This window comes from Schistocerca gregaria, chromosome 4 (assembly GCF_023897955.1).
Source record: "Schistocerca gregaria isolate iqSchGreg1 chromosome 4, iqSchGreg1.2, whole genome shotgun sequence".
NCBI lineage: Eukaryota > Metazoa > Arthropoda > Insecta > Orthoptera > Acrididae > Schistocerca > Schistocerca gregaria.
This window is the reverse complement of record NC_064923.1, coordinates 498,848,726-498,873,745: the sequence shown is the minus strand read 5'-3', so window position 1 is coordinate 498,873,745 and position 25,020 is coordinate 498,848,726. Positions and strand designations below refer to the sequence as shown.

Here is a 25,020-nt window from a genome sequence, read left to right as displayed (position 1 = left end):
AGAAGAATGTACTTGACTGCCCCTCCTTTCCACATCCAAATTAAGCCTTTAGCAGGGCCTGTTCACACAGTTAGATGGTTAAGATGGTCACCTAATGACACAATGCAGTGCCAAATGTACCATGAATATATTCTTCAGAAACGATAACCGAATCTGAGTAAAATCAAGAGAGAATGAGAAGGATATGGCCTGTAGGTGTAAGATTTCATCATTGTTACATTACACCATAACAAATGTTCCCAATATAAAACTGCTATGGACTGCAGATATGGTGTGTAGATGTCCTTGACTTTTTCATCTGTTGAGCTACAATTCCAAGAAACGACATGCTGTTATTGCACAGGATATAATTTCTGGACTATTTGTATCTTGGAAGTCACTTATTTTCCCATTGAATCTTTTTCTGTTGCTCTGGAACAATGGGAGTCACATTTTACACATTCTCAAGCCTCACACACACAATTATAAATATATATATCACCACACCAGAAATTTTGTAACTGTTGTGGTGAACTTTAGTATGTAACCTTGATTCAAGGTGAACTATATTCAGAAAAATTAACAGTAATTTATCCTGCGTTTATTTTATAACACAGAATGTAATTCTCCTATTTCCCGTATTATGTGTGTTAAATGCCAAATCAAAATCAATTCTAAAATCAGTTTTTGGTTTTCTTTTACATTCCTTTTACACAATCCTTATAACTATTATAACTAGTGAACAAAATTGGTCCATGATTTTATACAGAAAAATTGGAAAATCATCCGCAATTGGAGGGTTTTCATTTTTTTTTAATTAAACTTCTCAAATGGAGTTGCTCATGGAAGAGATATTTTGTAATGTATGTAGTACAGTTATGATTAATTCAAAATTCAGACATTTTCCTTGTAGCAAGTTGACAGATCCCAGAGAAAAAAATTTTTGAAAGTAAAAGGCTGCAAAAAGCAAGTTTAAGTTTACAAAATGTTGAGAACAGTACCAGTACTTGAGATGGGGAGAGGGGGGCAGGGGGTGGCAGGGGGGGGGGGGGGGGGGGAAGAGATCCACTAGAATATATGCAACCAATGTCTCACACACAGAATATTTTACCACTTTTTTGGAAAATGTGTATTATAATGTGCTTCTAGTCATGTATATGTAAGATTGAATTCCAACACATCAAACCAATGCTTGTATTTCTTAAGCACCCTACATCAGAGGCAAGAAACCGGAGGCACTAGATGCTACTATCAAAGCTTCTACAACATTTGTAAGAGGAGTTCTATGGCAGACTTGTTTAGCTAACAAAAGGGAAAGTGACAAGCAACATCTTGCCAATCTGAAAAGACACCACTACTTTTCATGAAGAGCATTACATGAAAGGGAGGATTCTAAAAAATGGCTTCATTCAATAGAAAGAACTTAACATGTGGGTCTTCAGTTTCTCCCACCATATTTTATGGCAAAATAATCCACAGATGTACTGCTGGCTGTTGAAGTCTTTACAGCACAATATTTTGGCAACAGATCCTGCCACCCCCTTCAGGTATGCTGATGAACTGACTGTACACTCATACTGGCAATTATGACACTCACTTTCTCTGCACGAGCTAAATGCTATGGTTTGATAAATTCAATTTCGTATCATTCTACATTGTTCAAACTCACATCCTAACATGCTGTCCTTTGGTTTTGCAAGCCACAATGTCACCAACTTTATGGTTCCTCTTTAACAAATGTTTGTTGACTGAGCATCTCTGCAGTCTTACTGACTTACTGCTGATGCACAGTTTACAAATCCTCTGAATATGGATTCATTCTTTCCGAGTCTTACAATCTACGAAGGGGGTGGCCAAGAGAACAAAAATTATTTTTTAAAAGGTATATTTTTTCAAATTGTTTGTAAAACAACCTTATACCCTTCAATATACTCTCCATCACAACTAATGAATTTAACCCACTGGTGCTTCCACTGTTTGAAACATATTTTTGTAATCATCTTTATAAATAGCCAACAGGCCCTCTATCATTTTTTTCCCCTGACTTCTTAAATGTTGTCAAATTGGTGTCCTTTCACGCTCCTTTTCATTCGTGGAAAGAAGAAAAAGTCACACGGAGCCAGATCAGTCGAGTAAGTTGTGTGGGTCAGCAGAACTATGCCACTGACTTGACTGTTGCTTTGTTTCTGGGTCGTAACCAGAGCGTCATTACTCATCATCGGTAATGACATTTCACAGAAACTCTGGATCAGTTTAAAACTGTTGTTTCAAAGCAAGACATGTTTCAACTGAACATTCCTTTTCATTGTTAGCCAGGAGCTGAGGAACTAACTTGGCAGCAACCGCTTTCATTCCCAAATCTTCTGTTAAAATTTGCTAAGTCAAGTTCCAAGATAATCCACTAATCTCGGACAGTTAATTAACTGCTTGTTGACAGTCTGTGAACACAATCTCTCGAATTTTTCCAATATTTTCGTCCACAATGAAGTTTGCCATCAATCAATATAATACCATTTTTAAATCAACAAACCACTTGTACACTTGAGTTTTTGCCTTAGTGTCATCTTGGCAAGCTGTTTTTAACATTAAAACAGTTACAGCAACATTTGCACCTAGTAGACAATAAAATTTTACAGCTGCATGTTGTTCATTTAAACCTGAAATCATAAAAAATGAAACAACAACAAAACAGCACTAGTAAAAAAAAATCACTCCGCATGAACAGAAAAAGCCAGATCGACAACACAGGGACCACTATGGGTTGTGCTATACTCGCCTAGCAGCAGAAAAGCAAACTACACAAGCTTCACGCATAGTGTTGTTATTCCGCCTTTTTTTTGGGTACCTGCCTTGTATGCTATAATTTGTGAGAATTACAATGCAGGTCTAAGCTACATTGCACTTTATTGACAGTGCATAACTAAATGCTACAAGGAAACATATCAGAAATACCATATATCTTAATGAAGCATAACAGTTTTTATTAAACACAAAAAGATTACACTTCTGGGCTCATTCTACATTTACACTCTTGACACTAAAAGCCAAAATATGATGGATGACAGAAAGAACTTGAATAAAGCAACAGTGTCATTTGTTATCATTCTTATTCAATCACATGAAGAACAACTACCTCCGAATACGCTTCTGCATTAGACAAAAAATTTTAAATCCCATTTACATAACGAAATCCTCGCCTCAGCCTTCACTGCACGTAATTACCCCACCAGCCTAGTTAAAAAGCAGGTTTCCTGGGCCATTACATCCAATTCTAGTACTACTGATCCCTCCACAAAACAGCTTCAGAGCACACCATTGGTGACTCAGTATTATCCTGGTCTGGATTGTGTTAATCAGCTACTTCAACATGACCATGACTTCCTAAAATGATGCCCTGAAATTAGATCCATTCTGTCTGAAATTTTGCCCACCATACCTAGAATAACTTTTCGTCACCCTCCCAATCTCTGCAATATTCTTGTCAGACCCTATGCTCCTACTGCACCCATCTCCCTACCCTATGGCTCCTATCCCTGTGAAGGCCCCCGCTGCAAGACTTGCACTATGCGCCCTCCTACCACCACCTATAACAGCCATGTAACTGGCAAAACATGTACTATCAAAGGGGAGAGCCACCTGCAAAATGACATGTCATATACCAACTATTATATAAACACTGCTCAGCCTTCTGCTTCAGCATGATTACCACCAAATTATCAATTAGGATGAATGGGCATAGGCAGAGAGTGTATACTGGCAACTCGCAATATCCTGTTGCAGAGCATGCTCTACAACATGACATTCGTGACTTTGGCACCTGTTTCACCACATGCACCATCTGGATTCTCCCCACATGTTCTTAGTTCTCGCCACCCATCTGGCCTTAATTTACATAAACTTCTTCCGTCTCAGCATTTCTTCACTGTAACTACTCTTTGCTTCACTCCGTTTTAGTTTTCTACATCTTTCATTGTCTTTCCCATCTATTTTTCACCGCCCCTCCCACCACTGTTATGTACAATGCACTTAGCTTTTCACTCTTATTAACTCATGCATCATGTTTAAGCAGCAATCTCTGTCTGCATATTATCCTGTCTTCTGCCTCTAAGCACACAGGTTTCCAAATCTTGTCCAATGCACTCCCCAACAATCAGTCTTTCCTTCTCATACCGTATGGTAAGTATCCCCTGACCCGCAGTTCTGGGTGACTTTCCCGAAATCTACCCTTTTCCTATACCTTTCCAATCCTTTTCCTTCACCCTTCTTCCTTCCCCTTCAACCCTTCTGCCTGAAGAAGCAGCCAGTGGCTCCAAAAGCTTGACAATTACAACAGTCTTTTACATGTGTGTTCTGTCGCCGCTTGGTGATTTTTTTATCTATCCAATTAAATAATTTTGTCAATAATTCATTGTTTTCATTGTTATAGTTTATATAAAAAGTTACAGATGTGAAATTACTTTAATTTTACAATGATCTGTTCTATCAGGAACAGTCTTCGTCTTACAAAATATCTCCTGTATCGCATTATGAGTATCATGATGCTCTTCTCTCACTAAACAAAACTGTATCTACAGATAAATCAGTGTGGCACCATGAAACACTATTCCTAGCAGAGAAAATAACTGTGGAAGTTAATTCTGTAATCCTCTCCATTCATTTTATAGCTCAAAATATCTCACAGAGCATTGGCATCTCATTGTGTTGGCTACTATGTTTTAAAATCTCCCCCTCCCTCTCATTTTTTTTAAAGAATCAAACATTTATTGGTTACTGGTAACTGTAATTGATTTAATGAGGTCTGAACAATGGAAATAAATTAAATTGTCTCACTTCGTCGATGTACTGATACTGCTGGAATGATATCACTTAAATTCTATTCAATTAAATCAATGTCAACTGAAGGATTTTCTCACCAATTTCTTGCTTACAATGGGGACATGATACCTAAATGAATGTTTTGTTGACACTGGTGTTAAAAAAGAAAGAGTGACCAGTGAGCAATAAAACACAAGAAGGCAACATGTGCTGCCTGCAAAATGCTGACTAGGTCGCTGCAGAAGAAATTAATGACCCACGTTCAGTGTGCTGTTCCAGTATATCTGATGAGAGCAATGTCAAAACATGTAATGTTGGAGTAGTAAAGTCAGCTTGCTTCCAATCAATGATTTTTTCCTCAGCGATCTATTCAGCATCTTGCATACTCCACATATTTTTCAACATGGTCACATACCTCCACCATGACTTCATGTCACAGCTATGTTACCACAAGATTAACAATGAATTCTAGAAGTAAATTGATATTTTGCAGACAGACAATAACACAGAACACTGGTAATTGTGAGGCAGAGAGGAGAAAGGGGAAGGACTGTTTCCACACACCCCTCATAGGTATCTTCTCAGCTGCCTACTGTATGTTCAGCACACAGATACCAGTATTCTAAATAATAATGTAATGCAAATTGTAAGTGACCCAGAAGCAAAGGAATCTTCCACGAAGGACTAAAAATGATTGTTAATGTGTCACATTGTGTTATTTCATAGTTGATTTTAAAAAAAGTGACAAACAGAGTTAAATTGTAGTGCATTCATATTACCTTTTTATTCCGGAATGTTTGTGCTGGAGGAGGCAGCCTGACCATATCTATGGAAGATGTGGAAGCCACTACAAACAGTGAGTCTTCATGTGAGGAATCATTTATGATAAACGGTGTGGCACCAAATAAATCACAGCCAATACCATCAAAAGTTGAAGTACAAGCAGTATTAGGAAGCAGTGAAAGGTGATTGCCTGGAGAGGTTTTCTCTGGTGATGATGAATTACTGCTAGTGCAGGAGGACACTGGGGTTATAACTTGTGGTACTATTTGGACAGGTGGGCGATTCTTTGGTAAGGGAACAGGAACTGAAAGCAAATCTGTGCCACTTCCTGGTGAGTGCTTGAAACTGTCAAGGCTTCGTACAGGCTTCAACTGCAATAGCAAAGCAAACAGACAAATCACACAAGCTCACCAAAGGAAGCACATATAAACGAATAAAGCAAAAAAATAAATCTAACCTAAGAATTTCAATTACACTAAAATCATTCACCTCACCAGAAGTATGAAACAATCCACCACAAACACACAAGCTGTGTCTCTCTGTACATAAATGTATCAAGTGAAATATGCAACGATAGTGAAGGAGTTTCATATACAAGTTACTAATTATTTTCCAGACTTTCTTAGCTCTCCCTTTTACAAATTATGTTATTACATAGACTGAAGACCCTTATTAGCTAAATGACAAGTTGCGATTTTTGTAGCAAATACACATCATTTAGAGATATGTTATTCTTTGTTAAATATTAATATATTCTTTACATTAATATATTCTTTGTTAAATATTAACTAAGCAGTGTATCATAACATACAAACAGTACAATTTTAACATAATTGAGGAAGCAGCAGAATTATAATTATAATTACTGTGAAGTTAGTTGTCTTAAAGTAGGACATTTAATGTCAATACAATAAGCTTCTATCACCTTTAACTCTTTGCTAATTTACACCCTGACTTGATCCGTATCTATGAAGAGGAAATCTGTAGATTTGCAGAGACTAGAGGAAGAGGTGGAAGGAGGAGGGGGGGGGGGGGGGGGGAGGGGGTGTTCGAGACCTGCACTTATGTTGTGATGGAACAATTCACCTTATTATTTTAAAAAGTTAGTATACAAAATAGGGGGTTCTGCATGGTAACACCGTTTTTCTTTTTTTTTTTTTTGTGGCATTTAACTAAGCTTTTACATTCAGAAGGAAATTGGTATTCGTTAAATTTTGTATATTAGCAACATAAAATAGAGAAATAGTAAATGAAAATATTCATGTAGAACAATAAAACAATTTCTATTGATTTTTCCTTAATACTACACATTTTCTCCTATACTAATTCCATTTTTACATATGGTGGGGTGGGACAGGTGGGGGAGGGGAGCGGAGGGATGAGAACCACTGAACACTGAATGTTAACGTAATACACAGTTTTTTCACAAATCCATTGTGAAAAATGCATGTATTATTTTCATTCAGCTTTGAAAATTATTGTCTGTTCTACTGCTCATTTCATTAATATAAGTCAAGTTACTTACTGCTTTAGCACGCATTAAGATCTTTTCTGACTAAATACTTAATGCAGATGAAATTATTCTTCTGTTTCTATGTTCACTAATTCCACTGGAAGGAATGGTGCTGTGGTCTTACACCTCTTACAAGGTATTTTCTGCATATAATTATATATTTCAGTACAAGCATTTAGAATGCAAGTTTACTAACAGAAATACAGAGGACATAGACAAGGAATATATCAGTCATAAGAAAGTAATAAAATGTACTACATTTCTAAGCAATAATGTAAAATAAATATTAAGAGGAGTGAAAGGAAACATAATTTTCCCCTCCAGGGGACACCACCTTGACGAAGCACTGTCCGTGTGGGTGGAGAGGTTTGCATATCCTCGTGAAGCTGAGGGCTATGCTGAAGGTACAGGACCTACTAAAAGAAAGGCCTTAGTTGATGGATCAGACTAAGAGTGTCCCACAATGCCCTCTCTTCCTTATCCACTCCTAGTCCTTATCCAATTCCCTTCCCCAAGCCAAGTTGTGATGTGATTCATGTCGAGGGGTGCGTGGCACATGGGAAGATATGTCACAAACGGAGCCTTAGGGATACGGGCTACTTCCCTAGTAAGTAGCCTTACACCGCGCAGGGTTTCCGTGGTGTGGACCATGTAGAGCCCTAAATCAACATGGACATGACTGATGAAATAATTTAAAACAAACTGAGGGGCAAACTGAGACCTCAGACACCCAAACATTGGGGTCAGGACTGATGAAGTGCATTCCCACTCTGAATCAGGGTCTAGAACCCAGAGGAGGAAACTTCTCAGGGAACAGAAACAAAAGGAAGGAAAAGAATGGCTTCCCAAACATAAGTGGAGGGAATTAAAAGGGCTTGAGCTCAAGACCGCCAAGAAGAAAATGTCTCGGGCTGAAGGGGATATGCAGACCCCCTCAATGTCAAAGACAGGTAACAAGAGGATAAGGGAGGAATCTAAGACTCCTTCCTCTCAGGATAAGTGAGTCCAGAAAAAGCCGAGGCGAGAAATCGGGAAACAGACCTCTGGTACTGGTGTCTCGGTTTTTAGGATGGTGGATGTCCAAGAAGGCTATTGACTGGTAAGCATCACTTCGCAGCTGGAGGGGGTCATGCAGATGGCCCTCTTTGAAGAGATTGTGTGTGTGTGTGTGTGTGTGTGTGTGTGTGTGTGTGTGTGTGTGTGTGAGGGGGGGGGGGGGGGGGGGTGCAGCAATGCTGGTCCAGGACCCAAATTCAGGAGGGTGGTATAGATATGTTAGACATTTCAGGATTTAAGCTAGCTTCCTACTTCTGCAAAGTAGATATGGATGGAGGAGGAGTTGCCACATTTATTAAAAACTGCCATAGATTCAAGAACATTGACATTGATAAATTCTGCTTAGAGCAGCATATAGAAGCAGGTGCAACAGAAGTAAGAGTTTCATAATAGATCCTATATAATAGTAACTATTTACTGAGCACCTGCAGGAAATTATAATCTATTCATAAATAATCTAAAAGCTCTTTTGGGTTATTTAACAGGAAGAAATAAAGAAATTTTGATTGCTGGTGACTTTAATACAAATTTTCTAATGCAGTCTTCCAGTAAACATTTACTGCAGGTAGTAATGTTGTCTTTTAATGTAACTCACACTGTAAACTTTCCAACTAGGATCACTAAATCCTCTAGGACAGCCATTGATAACATTTTTACAGACAAATCAAAGGAACAAAGCCATATCATAAAACCTGTAATAAATGGACTATCAGATCATGACATGCAGCTCCTTGTTTTAGATGTAAATTCTAAGCAAATTATCAAGACTGCAAAATCTGAGTACAGGAGAGTAGTCATGAATGAAAAATATAACACATTCATGTAGAATGTCAGTACCATGTTTGAAAACTGTTTTCCTCTGAAAGTTACTCAAATTAAACAGAAGTCTACAATAAAACCATCGATTACACAAGGAATAAAGATTTCCTGTAAGACAAAAAGGAAAATGTATCTGTTGACCAAGAATAGCTCCAATGCTGATGATTTAGCTAAATACAAGGAATAGTGTAAAATATTAAAAAAAAGTAATTCAGACATCTAAACAAATGCACTACGAGAAGAAGATAGCAATGTCAGGGAACAAAATAAAAACAATATGGGATATAGTGAAAGAGGAGACTGGTAGAACCGAAAAGGAACAGGAGCAAAAAGCATTAAGGGTAGTTGACACATTAGTAACCGATGGGCATAGTGTGGCAAATCTATTTAACAATTACTTTATATCAGTTACTGATAGAATGGGATTGTCAGGATCAGTAAGTAATGTCCTTGAATATCTGAAACTAGCCTTTACAAGTAGCTTCAGGTACATGAACATATCACTCACTTCACCAAAAGTAATAACTTCCATAATAAAATCTTTGAAAACAAAGCATTCTAGTGGTTACGATGAAATATCAACAAAGTTAATTAAGACATGTTCTTGTGAGTTTAGTACAATTCTAAGTTACTTGGGTAACCAGTCAATTATAACTGGGACATTTCCTGACTGGCTAATATATGCAGATGTTAAGCTTCTATTCAAGAAAGGGGATAAAGAGATACCATCAAACTACAGAACGATTTAGCTTTTGCCAGCATACTCAAAAATTTTAGAAAGTAGTGTACAGGCAGCTTTTCAACCATCTGACCACAATATTATCAAGAACACAGTTTGGATTTCTGAAGGGTTCTGATATCGAGAAGGTTATTTACACCTACAGTGAAACTGTACTTAATTCATTAAATAACAAATTACAAGCAGCAGAGATTTTCCGTGATTTGTCAAAGGCATTTGATTGTGTGAACCACAACATCCTTTTAAATAAATTAGAATTTTACGGTGTCACGGGCAGTGCTGCAAAATGGTTCAAGTCATATCTCACTAACAGGAAACAAAGGGTGCCAGTGCAAGGAACTAGTGAATTAAGTCATCAGTCATCATAAGAATGGGAAGAAATTACATGTGGTGTCCCACAAGGATCCATCTTAGGGCCATTGCTTTTTCTTGTGTACACTAATGATCTCTCACCAGTTACACTGCCAGAAGTAGAGTTCGTTTGTTTGCAGATGACACAAGTATTGCAATAAATAGTATGTCAAGTGTAGTTCTAGAAAGATCTGATAATGATATTTTCATGGATATTAATAAATGATTTAAAGCCAACTCACTGACATTTAACTTCAAAAAGACTCACTATATGCAATTCAGAGCCTGTAAGAGGTTTCCACCCAGCATATGCATAGAGTATGAAGAAGAGCAGATAGAAGAGGTTGACAGTCTTAAATTCCTGGGATTACAACTTGATAATAAATTCAGTTGGGAGGAGCACACCACAGAACTGCAGAAACACCTTAACAAACTCGTAATTGCAATTTGAGTGTTAGCTGACATAGGTGACATAAAAATGAAAAAGCTTGCATACTTTGCCTACTTTCATTCCATAATGTCATATGGTATAATATTTTGGGGTAACTCTTCAAGTCAAACAAAAGTTTTCAGAGTCCAACAGTGTGTAATACGTACTATTTGTGGAGTAAATTCACGGATGTGCTGTAGAAACCTCTACAAAGAGCTGGGTATACTAACTACTGCCTTTCAGTATATTTACTCCTTAATGAAATTTGTCCTAAATAATATAGCTCTTTTTCCAACAAACAGCACAGTTCATACATACAATACCAGGAACAAAAATTATCTGCACAAGGACTTAAAAGTGCTTATTTTAGTTCAAAAAGTGGTCCACTACTCAGGAACACTCATCTTCAATAATTTCCCAGCAAACGTAAAAACTTCAGTCAAAAAAATCCTGTTTAAAAGGAGCCTCAAAGACTTACTAGTGGCCAACTCCTACTCCATTGATGATTTTTTTTCATAGAAACAAATGATGTATTGAATATATTCATACTATTAGTATTGTTATTTGAGCTTAAAAAAGTATTGACATGTTCCACATTCACAAGGATCTCCTCAGCACGGATCTATGGAAGGAAAAACTAATCTAATCTATCTAGATCACAGTGCCCTCATTTTTGTCGGTGAGAGAGTGTATACGGTGGAATGGCTCATGGACAAGGGTGCATGATATCCCCCCATGGGAGGATGCGAAGCTGCTGGTTAAGATGGCAGCTGAGCTTCTTAAGACTGCAAAGGTATCAGTATGGGTACCCAAGAGCCTTACGGATGTCTCTCCAAAGACTCTGTTCAAGAACCCAAAAGTCTTCACAGAGGATTGGATAGTACTCAACCAGAAGGCTGTACCAGCGAGATGATACCTTCCTTACAACGACAGCTCTCCCCTTCCTCTGGAAGTGAGGAGACTTTCAGAAGCTTGCCATCAACAAAGTGACCAACTGTTGATTGATTGCGATGCCAATGCCCACAAACTAGTGTGGGGTAGCAAGGGCACCAACACTAGAGGTGAGTATCTTCTTGAATTTCTCTCATCTAACAACTTGGAGGTCCTGAATAGGGGCGATGAACCTACATTCAGGAACAGCAGAAGGGAAGAAGTAATTGGTATAACCTTTGGTTCCATGATGATGGGCAGCTAAATCAAACATTAGCACATGGCGTTAGAGCCGTCCTCTTTGGACCACATGTATATTAAATTCAAGGTTGAAATGAGAATCAGACAGACCACGGCCAATAGGAATCCCAGGTAAACAGACTGGGAGACATATAGGAGGGTAGGAGGGACCTTGACGTAAGCTTATCGGAAATTAAAACCTCTATAAGGAATCCAGTAGAGTTTGAGGAAGTAGCAGAGGCTGTAACCTCTGTCATAGTGACCTCATACCAGGGCAACCACTCAGTCACCAAGAATTGCACAAATAGGAGTGTGCCTTGGTGGAACAACTTGGAAACACAAAGAAGACACGTACGATGACTATTTAACCTTTCGAGACATAAAGGACAACAGGCAAAATATAGCGAGGCCCTTGTCAACTAGAAGCTTGCAATTAGACAAGCAAAGGAGGCATCCTGGAAGACACACTGTGAAGAAAGGGATGGCACAGCTGCTCAAGTCAGACTTCACAAAATCCCCACTAAAGTACCAACTAATCCAGGAGATACATTGAGGAAGGAGGATGGGGAATATACAAGACAGCACTTGAGATACTGGAATTGCTCCTCACAACTCACTTCTCTCAATATGCTCTGGCGGATAACACAAACCAGAATGTGATCCCTGACAGAAAATGGTTCTCAAGCATTCGAAGAAAGGACTGGGAATTGGCCACGATTCAGTAAAATCCAATGGGTGGTGGAAAGATTCCAACTGCTCAAGCCATCTGGACCAGATGGAATCTTTCCAGTTCTCCTGTAACAAGCAGGAGAGAATCTTATAAGAGTCCTATGCAGGTTATTCAGAGTTAGCCTAGCAGCAGGAATCATTCCCAAAGCCTGGAGGGCAGTTAAGGCTGTCTTTATTCCAAAGCCAGGGAGAACTGGTCATACCACGGCCAAGGATATGAGACCAATCCGTCTGACCTCCTCCATTCTTAAAACACTGGAAAAACTGGTTAATGTACACGTTGGGGAGAGGAGGCTAACTAGGGCTCCTCTACGTTCAAACCAACAGACGTATCAACCAGATAAATCATGTGAGACAGCTCTCCACCAACTCGTTGGGAAGGTGGAGACAGCACTTCACTTTCAGGAAATAGCCCTCTGCATCTTCCTTGACATCAAGGGGGCTTTTAGTAACACAACCTTCAATTTCATGGTTAGGGTAGCAAAGGTGCATGACCTAGGGATCACTATATGTAGGTGGACTAGGGCCATGCTCAAAGGAAGGCAGGCAGAGGCTGCCATGATGAATGAGAAGATGGTAAATAACACCACTAGAGGTTGTCCACAAGGAGGAGTTTTATCCCTTTTATTGTGGAATCTAATGGTGAACGAACTATTGAGGAACTAAATTCCAGACAATGCTTTTGCCAAGGATACGCAGATGACCTTGTCATAGTAATACTTGACAAATTTACTGACACAGTCAGGAATATGGCACAAGGTGCATAGGACATTGTGCGAGATTGGTGCAGGAAACAGGATCTAAGGCTTAATCCTAAGAAGACTGTTGTGGTACCATTCAAGAAGAAGCATATCCAACACTTAAGCTTTTCAGCATGTTACAGGGTTCTAGTGGAGCTAGGGGAGAGGAAGGCGGGGAGAGGAGAGAAGGCGGGAGGGGAGAGGAGAGAAGGCGGGAGGGGAGAGGAGAGAAGGCGGGAGGGGAGAGGAGAGAAGGCGGGAGGGGAGAGGGGAGGGCGGGAGGGAGAGGGGAGGGCGGGAGGGGGAGGGGAGGGCGGGAGGGAGAGGGGAGGGCGGGAGGGAGAGGGGAGGGCGGGAGGAAGAGGGGAGGGCGGGAGGAAGAGGGGAGGGCGGGAGGAAGAGGGGAGGGCGGGAGGAAGAGGGGAGGGCGGGAGGAAGAGGGGAGGGCGGGAGGAAGAGGGGAGGGCGGGAGGAAGAGGGGAGGGCGGGAGGAAGAGGGGGAGCCGGAAGGAGGGAATGGGAGGAAGATGGGCGGAGGGGGAGGGGAAGGAGGGAGGGGGAAAAGAGGGAGAGCGAGGGGAAAGAGTGAGGGTTGAGGGAGGGCGGGAGGGGAGGGGAAGGTGGGAGTGGAGGGTAAGGCGGGAGGCGATGGGAAGGTGTGAGAGGAGAGGAAGGCGGAGCGGGAGGGTAGGCGGGAGCGGGAGGAGAAGGCGGGAGGGGTAGGGGAACGCGGGAGGGGAAGGTGGGAGGGGGAGAGCAAGGCGAGAGGTGGAGGGAAGTTGGGAGGTGGGGAAGCGGGGAGGCGGGAGGGGAAGGTGGGAGGGGTAGTGGTTGGCAGGAGGGGGAGGGGTTGGCGGGAGGTGGAGGTGTTGGCGGGAGGGGGGGTGTTGGCGGGAGTGGGAGGGGTTGGCGGGAGGGGGAGGTGTTGGCGGGAGCGGGAGGGGTTGGCGGGAGGGGTTGGCGGGAGGGGGGGTGTTGGCGGGAGGGTTAGCGTTGGCGGGAGGGTTAGCGTTGGCGGGATGGGGAGGTGTTGGCGGGACGTGGAGGGGATGGCGGGAGGGGGATGGGATGGCGGGAGGGGGAGGTGTTGGCGGGAGTGGGAGGGGTTGGCGGGAGTGGGAGGGGTTGGCGGGAGTGGGAGGGGTTGGCGGGAGTGGGAGGGGTTGGCGGGAGTGGGAGGGGTTGGCGGGAGTGGGAGGGGTTGGCGGGAGTGGGAGGGGTTGGCGGGAGTGGGAGGGGTTGGCGGGAGGGGGGGTGTTGACGGGAGGGTTAGCAGTTGGCGGGAGGGTTAGCAGTTGGCGGGAGGGGGGGTGTTGGCGGGAGGGGGAGGGGTTGGCGGGAGGAGGAGGGGTTGGCGGGAGGGGGCGGGGTTGGCGGGAGGGGTTGGCGGGAGGGGGAGGGGTTGGCGGGAGGGGGAGGGGTTGGCGGGAGGGGGAGGGGTTGGCGGGAGGGGGAGGGTTTGGCGGGAGGGGGAGGGGTTGGCGGGAGGGGGAGGGGTTGGCGGGAGGGGGAGGGGTTGGCGGGAGGGGGAGGGGTTGGCGGGAGGGGGAGGGGTTGGCGGGAGGGGGAGGGGTTGGCGGGAGGGGGAGGGGTTGGCGGGAGGGGGAGGGGTTGGCGGGAGGGGGAGGGGTTGGCGGGAGGGGGAGGGGTTGGCGGGAGGGGGATTGGTTGGCGGGAGGGGGAGGGGTTGGCGGGAGGGGGAGGGGTTGGCGGGAGGGGGAGGGGTTGGCGGGAGGGGGAGGGGTTGGCGGGAGGGGGAGGGGTTGGCGGGAGGGGGAGGGGTTGGCGGGTGGGGGAGGGGTTGGCGGGAGGGGGAGGGGTTGGCGGGAGGGGGAGGTGTTGGTGGGTTAGGAGGGAGGGGAAGGCGGGGTGGAGGGAGGGGAAGGTGGGGTGGAGGGAGGGGAAGGTGGGAGGAGGGGAAAGGAATGTGAAGTAACAAGATGTGGGGGGGGGGAGACAGGAGGGATGGGAATGAGTGAGGAAGAGAAGAAGGTGGTTTGGACTGAAGAGAGGAAGCTGGGATGGGAGAGAATGCGGAAGGGAGTGAGGATGGGTGGGAGCGTGTGATGGAATGATTGAGTGTAGGAGGGGAAGATACAGCAAGCAAAAGGAACCTATAGTTACCTTGAAATCTTGATAGGTTCTGCTGCCACAGAGAATGCATTGTGCTCGCATCAGCAAGTGTTAGTATCATCACAACATTTCTTTTGAAAATTAGCATATTGAACACACAGCAGAATACCTACTAGTGCTGTTGTTTGGCAGTAGGATTGTGTGCTGTTGTTTTTCCAGCACTCATTTGTCATGCACAATATGAACGTATGTCTGATACATGTAAAACAATGACTGCACTGACTATGAAGTTTTATTTTTATTGTAAAAATCCTGTCGGTTAACTATGTCCTGTCATTAACACTCTGCCAGTTGTTCACTTTGGTACTTTTTTAAAACAGAAACACACACTTTGCTACCATTTAAATGTAGTCTGTATGACAAAAGGTGTAAATTCTCTATGAACTTTGTTTTGGTTGAGCAATTCGAAGTAGCAAGACACACATCTCATTCCACATTCACTCTGATAGTCCAAAGAACAGTTCAATTATATACTGTCATTTTATTAGTACATTTGAAGAAGATAGCAAAATACCACTTATTAGTACAGTACTTGACATCCTCTACTTAACCAACAGCCATTTTGTTGTTGTTGTGGTCTTCAGTCCTGAGACTGGTTTGATGCAGCTCTCCATGCTACTCCATCCTGCGAAAGCTGCTTCATCTCCCAGTACCTACTGTAACCTACATCCTTCTGAATCTGCTTAGTGTATTCATCTCTTGGTCTCCCTCTACGATTTTTACCCTCCACGCTGCCCTCCAATACTAAACTGGTGATCCCTTGATGCCTCAGAACATGTCCTACCAACAGATCCCTTCTTCTGGTCAAGTTGTGCCACAAACTTCGCTTCTCCCCAATCCTATTCAATACTTCCTCATTAATTAAGTGATCTACCCATCTAATCTTCAGCATTCTTCCGTAGCACCACATTTCGAAAGCTTCTACTCTATTCTTGTCCAAACTATTTATTGTCCATGTTTCACTTCCATACATGGCTACACTCCATACAAATACTTTCAAAAACGACTTCCTGACACTTAAACCTATACTCAATGTTAACAAATTTCTCTTCTTCAGAAATGCTTTCCTTGCCATTGCCAGTCTACATTTTATATCCTCTCTACTTCGACCATCATCAGTTATTTTGATCCTCAAATAGCAGAACTCCTTTAATACTTTACGTGTCTCATTTCCTAATCTAATTTCCTCAGCATCACCCGACTTAATTCGACTACATTCCATTATCCTCGTTTTGCTTTTGTTGATGTTCATCTTATATCCCCCTTTCAAGACACTATCCATTCCGTTCAACTGCTTTTCCAATTCCTTTGCTGTCTCTGACAGAATTACGATGTCATCGGCGAGCCTCAAAGTTTTTATTTCTTCTCCATGGATTTTAATACCTACTCCGAATTTTTCTTTTGTTTCCTTCACTGCTTGCTCAATATACAGATTGAATAACATCGGGGAGAGACTACAACCCTGTCTCACTCCCTTCCCTGCTCATTCTCATTCTCTCTCTCTCTCTCTCTCTCTCTCTCTCTCTCTCTCTTTCTCTTTCTCTTTCTCTCTATCTGGAAAGGCAACACTTTGGCAGTGGCTATCTTGTCAGCCACAAGCATCTGAGATGGTGATGCAGGCAAGCTGAGAGCGTGCCGCAGATCAGCAAGCAGGGTGAATTCAACAAGAACATGTGCTGTTGTCAATATATCACCGCAGCTGCAGTGAGGAGGATCCTCCAAATGCAGAAGGAACTCTTAAATGAGTCTCGTGTGGGCAATGCATAGTCAGCACAATACAATGGCCTATTTCTCAGAAGCCTGAAGAGATGTATGCCACACCTTAGTGGACACCTTAATTGCTCTTAGCATGTTTTGGGTCATAGATGGTTCAAATCACTCTAAGCGCTATGGGACTTAACATCTGAGGTCATCAGTCCTCTAGAACTTAGAACTACTTAAACCTAACTAACCTAAGGACATCACACACATCCAGGCCTGAGGCAGGATTCAAACCTGCGACCGTAGCAGCAGCACGGTTGCAGACTGAAGCGCCTGGAACCGCTCGGTTACAGTGGCCGGCTGGGTCATAGAAGCCTGTGATTCCAACCCCTCAAAATATTGGGTCAAAGTGGCAATCATACATCCACGCCTGGTATTCTGACATGAAGATTCTCTCCCATAGTTGTGTCTTTGGCTAGTCGGTCAGCTTGTTCATTTCCTGGAATTCCCAAGTGGCTCAGTGTCCAAATGAAGGTCACTGACTTTCCAGAGCTGCAGAGGTCAACTAGTAGGTCCTGTATGTTGGTGACCAAAAGATTTTTGGGATAACACAGGGATATGTCTTTTACGCAACTCAGGGAATTGCTACAGATCAGAAAGTTGTCGTGGCTAGGGTTCTGATGTACTGCAAAGCCTGAGGGATGGCAACCAACTCTGCAATGTGTACACCACTGCAGGCAGCCGGCAGAGAATGCTTCTCATGTCCCCTTGCATGTGCAATTGCATGTGTAAAAGTGTAACCAATCCTGTCTTTTGACACATCCGTATAGATGCATACCAAATTAGGAGGATTGAATGGAGCAGGAGTCTGAGAAGGGTAGGAACAGTGTCATCCTTCGGGCCACAATATAGATCAATCTACATCACAGGACAGTGTATAGACCACCAGCTGGTCTACCCAGTTTCGGGTAATGCACAAACAGTCTGAACTGTTGGTTATGGAGTAGAGTGACATAGGTGAGTAGGCATCTGACAGACTGTGACTGTGTAATCAGCCAGAAGCTGCTGTCTAACCTGCAGTGGTGAGACACTGGCTTCCACCAGGAGGCTGTCAACAGAGGTCATATGGACAGCCCTCGTTGCCAATGGCACGCCAGTGTGGTGAACAGCATCCAGCAAGCTATGTATGGACAATGCTGCTGAACCACAGGCAACACATCCATAGTTCAAGCTGGATAAAATCAGTGATTTGCAAAATCTCAGAACTAAGCTATCACTGCCCCACACAGAGTTACTAAGAAAACAAAAAGCATTTAGCTTCTTCATGGAAGTCGCCTTGAGCCAACGGATATGTGGCAGGCAATTTAACTTGTTGTCAAATAAAATACCTATGAATTGTAAAGTTTCAACGACTTCAAGTAACTGGTCACCAAGAAAAATTTCTGGTTGGGGATTGCACAGTAAAGAGTCAGGAAAACTCCACAGCTTATGATTTTGCAGGAGAAAATTGATAGCTGTGATTCAGTGCCCAGTCATATACTTCCCATACAGTCCCCTGAAGTTTGTACTCAGTGGTGTGCAGTGATGTGGATGCATACTACAGGCAAAGATCATCCACATAAAGTGACACAGAGACTGTGGGGCCCTCTGCATCTACAATACCTTTGATGGTGACAGCGAAAAGTGTTACACTTGGAACCAATCCCTGAGGTACTCCAGTTTCCTGTAATGTATTTGTTTCTGAGAGTCAAATCTACCCAGACCCTAAAAAGTCTGAGAAATACGAAATTCTGGATAAAAACACGTAAACTGCCCCAGAAACCCCACTCATGCATTGTTGATAGTATGTGATGTCACCATGCATTATCATATGCCTTCTGTAGGTCAAAGAACACAGCAATAGATATATGGCCTTCAGCTTCAGGGCACCAACAAAGACAGTTGCTGACCATATGTTCAAATAGCTTATACAGTCCATTTGTCAGAGAGAATGGCCAGTAGTTAGTTAAAATGTGTGTGTCCTTTCTCAGTTTCAGGACAGGAATAATGATACTTTCCTGCCATTGAAGGAGAAATTCTCCTTCCCACCAAATACAATTAAAAGCCTGAGGATAAATTTCATGCTGTTGGCATCATGAAGATGTTTCAGCATTTGGTTGCGAATTTTGTCAGATCCGCAGGGCATATCTCGACACTCTGCCAAAGTGTTGCAAAACTCCCATTCATTAAAAGGGATGTTGCATGACAGAACTATGTGCATGGAAGGATAGCAGGCAGTGCTCGGTGAGGCGTTTCTGGCTCAGGAAATGAGGATGGTAATTACTGAAAGTGGACACTTCAACTAAGTGTGCCACAAAACATTCGGCAAGTACCATGGTATTAGTGCAGATGTTATCACTGAGAAGGATACCAGGAAATGCTGTGGGTGGCAGATGGCCACAAATGTGGTGGAGGTTAGTCCATACTAGGAAGAATGGGGTGCAAAATAGCATAGATGATACATATTGATCTCAACATTCCCGATTCCTTTTCTTTATTAAAAACCACATTTTCATCCGGAATCTCTTGAATGGGATTAAGTTATCCATACAGGGCAAGTGCTAGGGCTGTGAGGACGGGTCGTGAGTCGTGGTTGGGAAGCTCAGATGGTAGAGCACTTGCCCGCAAAAGGCAAAGGTCCCGAGTTCGAGTCTCAGTCCGCCACACAGTTTTAATCTGCCAGGAAGTTTCATATCAGCGCACACTCCACTGCAGAATGAAAATCTCATTCCGGTTATTTACTGTTTCCACACAGTATTTTAAATTTCTTTATCTTCAGGCAGACTGTCTAGCTATGTTACTGAAGTGTTGAGGAAGTTGATTTAAATCATTTGGAAAATTGCTGCACTTTTTTTTTTTTTAATTGCGTCAACTAATAATACTGGAATAAGTAATTACTATTCGTGACAGATGATCATACAGATTATTGAAGTTTATGTGTACAACACAACCATCATATTTTTGCACTTGGCCTCCCATGGCCGTTATTGGAAACATGCGGTGATGTTAGAGTACACAAAAACCATATATACTTTTTCAATTGTTGTATACACTGTGAGTCTGAACAGCTTCATGAGCAAGCCATCTGTTCGTTAGAACAGCAGAGCACATTCTCGTAGAATTCTAGTTCACAGGTAAACCTATGAACCGATTGAGGTGCTCTCACTCCCAAGTGCAACAATATTGTGTTTGACTAATAGCATCATTTGTCATACGAGGTGCTATCCAAAATTTTTGGGACTGGTACTGCCATTTGTTGAAAACCTTACCTTTGGACTAATGGTCCCCATCACCCTCAAAGCAGTTCCCATCTGCACACACACACACACTAGTCCCAGTGCTTCTGCAACTGTTCAAGCGTTTCCTGGAAGTCCTGTTCTCCAAGGGCGTTCATCACCACCAGTGATGCTTCTTGAATCCTCTCTAGAGTGTCAAACCGACAGCCTTTCAACTTGAGTTTCAGTTTAGGGAATAGAGCAAAGTTGCAAGGTGCCAAATCTAGTGAGTACAGTGGGTGGGGTGCAACCGTCATCTTGTTTTTTGCCAAAAAGGTCCTGGTGAGCAAGGACATGTGACAGGGCGTCTTGACGTGATGCAGCAGCCAGGTCCCTTGACACAAAAGTTTGCGCCTCCGTCGCTGCACGTTTTCACGGAGCCATCGCAAAATGTCACAGTAGTACGCAGAATTCACAGTTTGGTTGGGTGGGACGAATCCTTTGTGTTCAATTCCCTTGGTATCAAGGATAATGATGATCATGCTCTTCACTTTGCTCTTTGCCTATCTCGCTTTTTTGGGTCTTGGAGAGCCTGGGCTCTTTCACTGGGATGAATGTTGCTTTGTACCTGGGTCATACCCGTAAATCCAGCTCTTGTTGCTAGTGATAACACGTGACAAGAAGGTTGGATCATCAGATGCAGTCTGACGAAGCTCCATGCACACTTCAACATACTGTGCCTTCTGATCGGCAGTCAGTGTCCTCAGCACAAATTTTGCGCCGACACGATTCCCGCCCAATTCATCAGTCAACATTCGTTGGCATGTCCCATAATCAATACCCACTTCATCTGCAAGGTCTTGAATGATTCAACATCAATCCGCACAAACCAATTGTTGAAGTTTGACAACAATGTCTGGCATTGCATAGCTAACGGGGCTTACAGTGTTAGGACCATCTTCAGTGTCTGTACGGCCGGCCCTGAAATGAGCATGCCGCTCAAACACACATGTACGGCTCATACTCTGTCCCCCAAACACTTCTTTATCCTTGAAAAGGTCTCCATAGCACTTTTTCCGAGTTTCACAGAATTTGATACACACGTGCTGTCTTTCATGGATCCATTGTAAAATCACCACACACCCAACACAACGTATTACGGAAATCATTGTGGACACACAACATGTCCTCCCAGCTGAATGCCACTCTGCAAACTGACTTATCAGATATGCAGCTCTCGCCCCCTAGCAGTGCGAAGATCTACTGCTCCTACTTTCCAGATGGCAGAAAATTTTGGAATACACCTCGTAAATAGTAATTGTGTTGTAGTATTTGTAGTGAATTATGATGAAATACTTTCCAGAACCTTGAAAATCATTATCATTCACATTCCATTTACGTAACAAGACTGTCCATCTATAGATGAGGAGGCAAAGTGACCTTAATATGCATCTTGGAATGAATAAGAATTAGCAGTTACTGTATTAGTGTTAACATGTCATTTGAGTTGTAACAGTCACAGGCTTAACCAACAGTCCAATATGGATTGTGAATTCCCTGTGGGAAAAAAACTGTATGGTGACCAGCAGAAATAAAATTACAGAATTACTGGCAAATTTTGAAATTCTGAGGTAATAATTTTTCTTAGTTGTAAATGATGTTCTTCAAGAAGAGTAGTTATTCATTACATCAATTTTCTTCGTCACAGATGAACACAAAGTCCATCTGCAAATCACAAATTTCATCTCTGAAGAAGTTTTAGGTTTTTAACACACTATCTGTTTCAGTTCATTAGAGGAGAATTTCTTAGATCACTGGGCAACAAACATGGAATGCTAACATGAGAAGGATTTCATTGTTGACTATTTTTTATACTTCTCCTATGAAGTTAGTCGTCACTCCTCCTTCAGCCCTTTTTCTACACATATATATTTTATATATAAAATTGTAGAGTCCCAATAAGTTTTTTGGTTTTATTGCTAGCTTGAACCTTTTCTCAGTTGACCAAAAGTCTCCTATTTTGCCATTAAATTTATTTTGGTGTTATACAGCTTCTTTCCTTCTTCATCTTCCTTTCCTATCCCTACACATTCACTTCATTCTTTCTTCTTCATCCTGCATTCCTATTCAGTCATCACTTTTCCTCCCGTTCCTTCTCTTTCCCCAACCTCTGCCTGCTGTCATCTCCTCCTCCTCCTGTTTCCTCCCATTTGCCACCACCTCTCCACAGGCTCTCCCACCTACCTCCTCCTCCTTTCCCCTCACTACCACTCTGCTTTCTGCTCCTTTCCACTGTGTCTTCCTTCCTCCCCATCTCTTTTCATCCTATCTTCCCTCCTCTTTCTTCTCCTTACTATCACTCTTTTCCACATTCTTCTCATCAACTTCTACTAATCATCACTACATCTACATACTTATGTACTCTCCAAACCACTGTGAACTGCTAGGCAGCAGGTACCTTGCTTGGTATGGTGACACATGTTAGGGTTTCTTTCTGTTCCAAACCCAGATGGAGTGTAAGAATAACTCCTTAAATGCCTCTGTGAATGTTGTAATTAGTCTAATTTTGTCACCACAGTTCTTATGGAAATGACGCATAAAGAGCCGAAGAATACACCTCTGGATTCTTCACATAACATCAGTTCATGAGAAATTTTCTAAGTAGGCTTTCATGGTATAATTTGCTTGTATTTAAAGAGTCTGGCAATTCAGATTTTTCAACATTTCTGTGACATTCCCACGAGAGAAGCAGACCTGTGATTGTTTTTATTCTCTTTTTTCTACAAGTTCAATATTGCCTGTTAAGTCTTATCTGGTACAGGTTCTACACATTTGAGCAATATTCTAAGATGGGACACACAAGTGATTTGTAAGCAAGCTCCTTTGTAGACTGCATGCATTTTCCAGGTATCGTGACAATGAACTGAACTCTGTCATATGCCTTATCTACAAATTAATCTGTGTGATCATTCCTTTTCATATCCATACAAATTGTTAGAATCAAGTATTCACATAAGTTGGCTGATTCTAATTCTGTATCACTGATATTGCAATCAAAGGATACTATTTTGTTTTTGTTTAGTGAAAAACATAATTTTATATTTCTCAACATTTAAATTTACTTGCCACTTCGAAATCTTATCAAGATCTAACTGAATACCTGTGCTGATTTTATCACACAGTACTTCGTTATAGGTTACTGTGTCATGTGACAAAAAACTGAGGGACAATCAATATATAATATTAATAAACAATGCATACAGCAAGTGTCTCAACACAGTTTTTTGGGGTGCTACTGACATTACTTCTACATTTATCACCTATTTTCCATCCAAGATAACATAGTTTGCAAATAAATCCACAATCTAGTCACAAACCCCAGCCACTACCACTACCACTGACACCAGTTATAGCAATAACTGCAATAGCAATGAAGAGTGCAGTAAGCATACCAACACCACTTGTTAAACAAACGAAAATAATGTTTTCTGCTGAACAATCATGGGAAACAGAACCACAGGTCTACCTACTGTTCTGTCCACTGGAGGGGAAACATCGTCAGTCACATCTGTTAGGGCTGAACATTTTTTGAAAATGTCTTGAAGGTCCCCCATCAGATTCATATCCAGTGGTGTCAAATCTTGTGCTGGTGGGCTGGTGCTCAATTCTGATGGCCCTCCTTCAGAAGGACTCTGGTCAGAAAGTGGGCTCAGAGCACAGTACGGTTTTGTCCTGTAATGAGAACAGTACAATAATACATGGAAGCATCTAAAAAATTTGAACAGGAGTTGGAGAAATGGTGAATGGTGGTTTGGGTTCTTAATGCTGCAATTATTAAAAAACTTCCAACAAGATTCCATAGCTAATATAGTTGAAATTATCTAAGTTCAAGAGCCATTACTATAAAATATACCTCAATTGCCCACTCACTCCCAAATTCAAATTCTATTATTGTACAATATTCATCACAAGTCTACTTCCTCCCTATCACTGTCACAGGTGAACACATTTGTTCAACTGCAGCAAACTTAACAAACTGCTAATATGTCATTTGCTTTAAAATGTACTGTTAAAATAAAATTAGTGGCAAAGAAAGTACTGAATAGTTTGGACATGTTTATCTATTGAGTACGTACTTGATTGAAGTGCACTCAGAACGACAGAGTAGATGGCAAATTTCACATCTTGTACAAGTCACATCTGCTCTTGTGTCCTTAATGTCACATACATATCCTCGTCATAAACATATTTTGCAAGTGAATCATGACTATGTAAGAGGACTATCACAAAGCAACCAATGAAATTACCCCGCATTTTGATCCATCTGAATACACTAAAATGTAGTAGTACTGTTCAGCTAAAATAAGATAGTAATGAATCAAAGTAACCTGCACTACAGTTCCTTATGCATCTAAATAATTTCAAATTTCTTCTTGGTCTCTTCACAAGGACATAGCCAGGATTTTGTGGAAAAAAAGGGGAGGGTCCAATTAGTTAAAGAGGACCTTAAAAAGACATTTTCCATTTATTCTTAAAATTTCCATAAAGATCGATAAACCATTTTATTCAGCAATGATCTCAAAGTACTTACCAGGCTGAGATATAATCTTCTTGCTTAGGATTGCTGTATTTTGCAAACCACTAAGAAGCAGTCATGCTACAACCTCTACTCACCCGCCAAGGTCATTTTACATTCTTCATCTTTCAGTTCGGATTTAAGCTGAGAAAATGACCAGGAAAAGACAAGTGCAAATTTTTTGGGGCTCTGTTATTATTACTGACAGGGCTTTTGGAATAAAGAAATCTCT

General features: G+C 42.0%; 1 protein-coding gene across 2 annotated transcripts in view; it reads right to left on the bottom strand.

Annotated features, from left to right (window-relative positions):
- Positions 1 to 25,020, bottom strand: part of LOC126268180 (DENN domain-containing protein 1A-like) — a 257,983-nt gene that overhangs the window by 13,407 nt on the left and 219,556 nt on the right. Inside the window, exons 12-13 of one of the 2 annotated variants that reach the window (XM_049973781.1) lie at positions 23,743 to 23,944; positions 5,574 to 5,948 (exon numbers count right to left, since the gene is read on the bottom strand). In XM_049973781.1, the coding sequence (XP_049829738.1) occupies positions 5,574 to 5,948; positions 23,743 to 23,944 (577 nt within the window). The remainder of the gene's footprint in view (positions 1 to 5,573; positions 5,949 to 23,742; positions 23,945 to 25,020) is intronic. The other variant, XM_049973782.1, reaches the window with a different exon arrangement.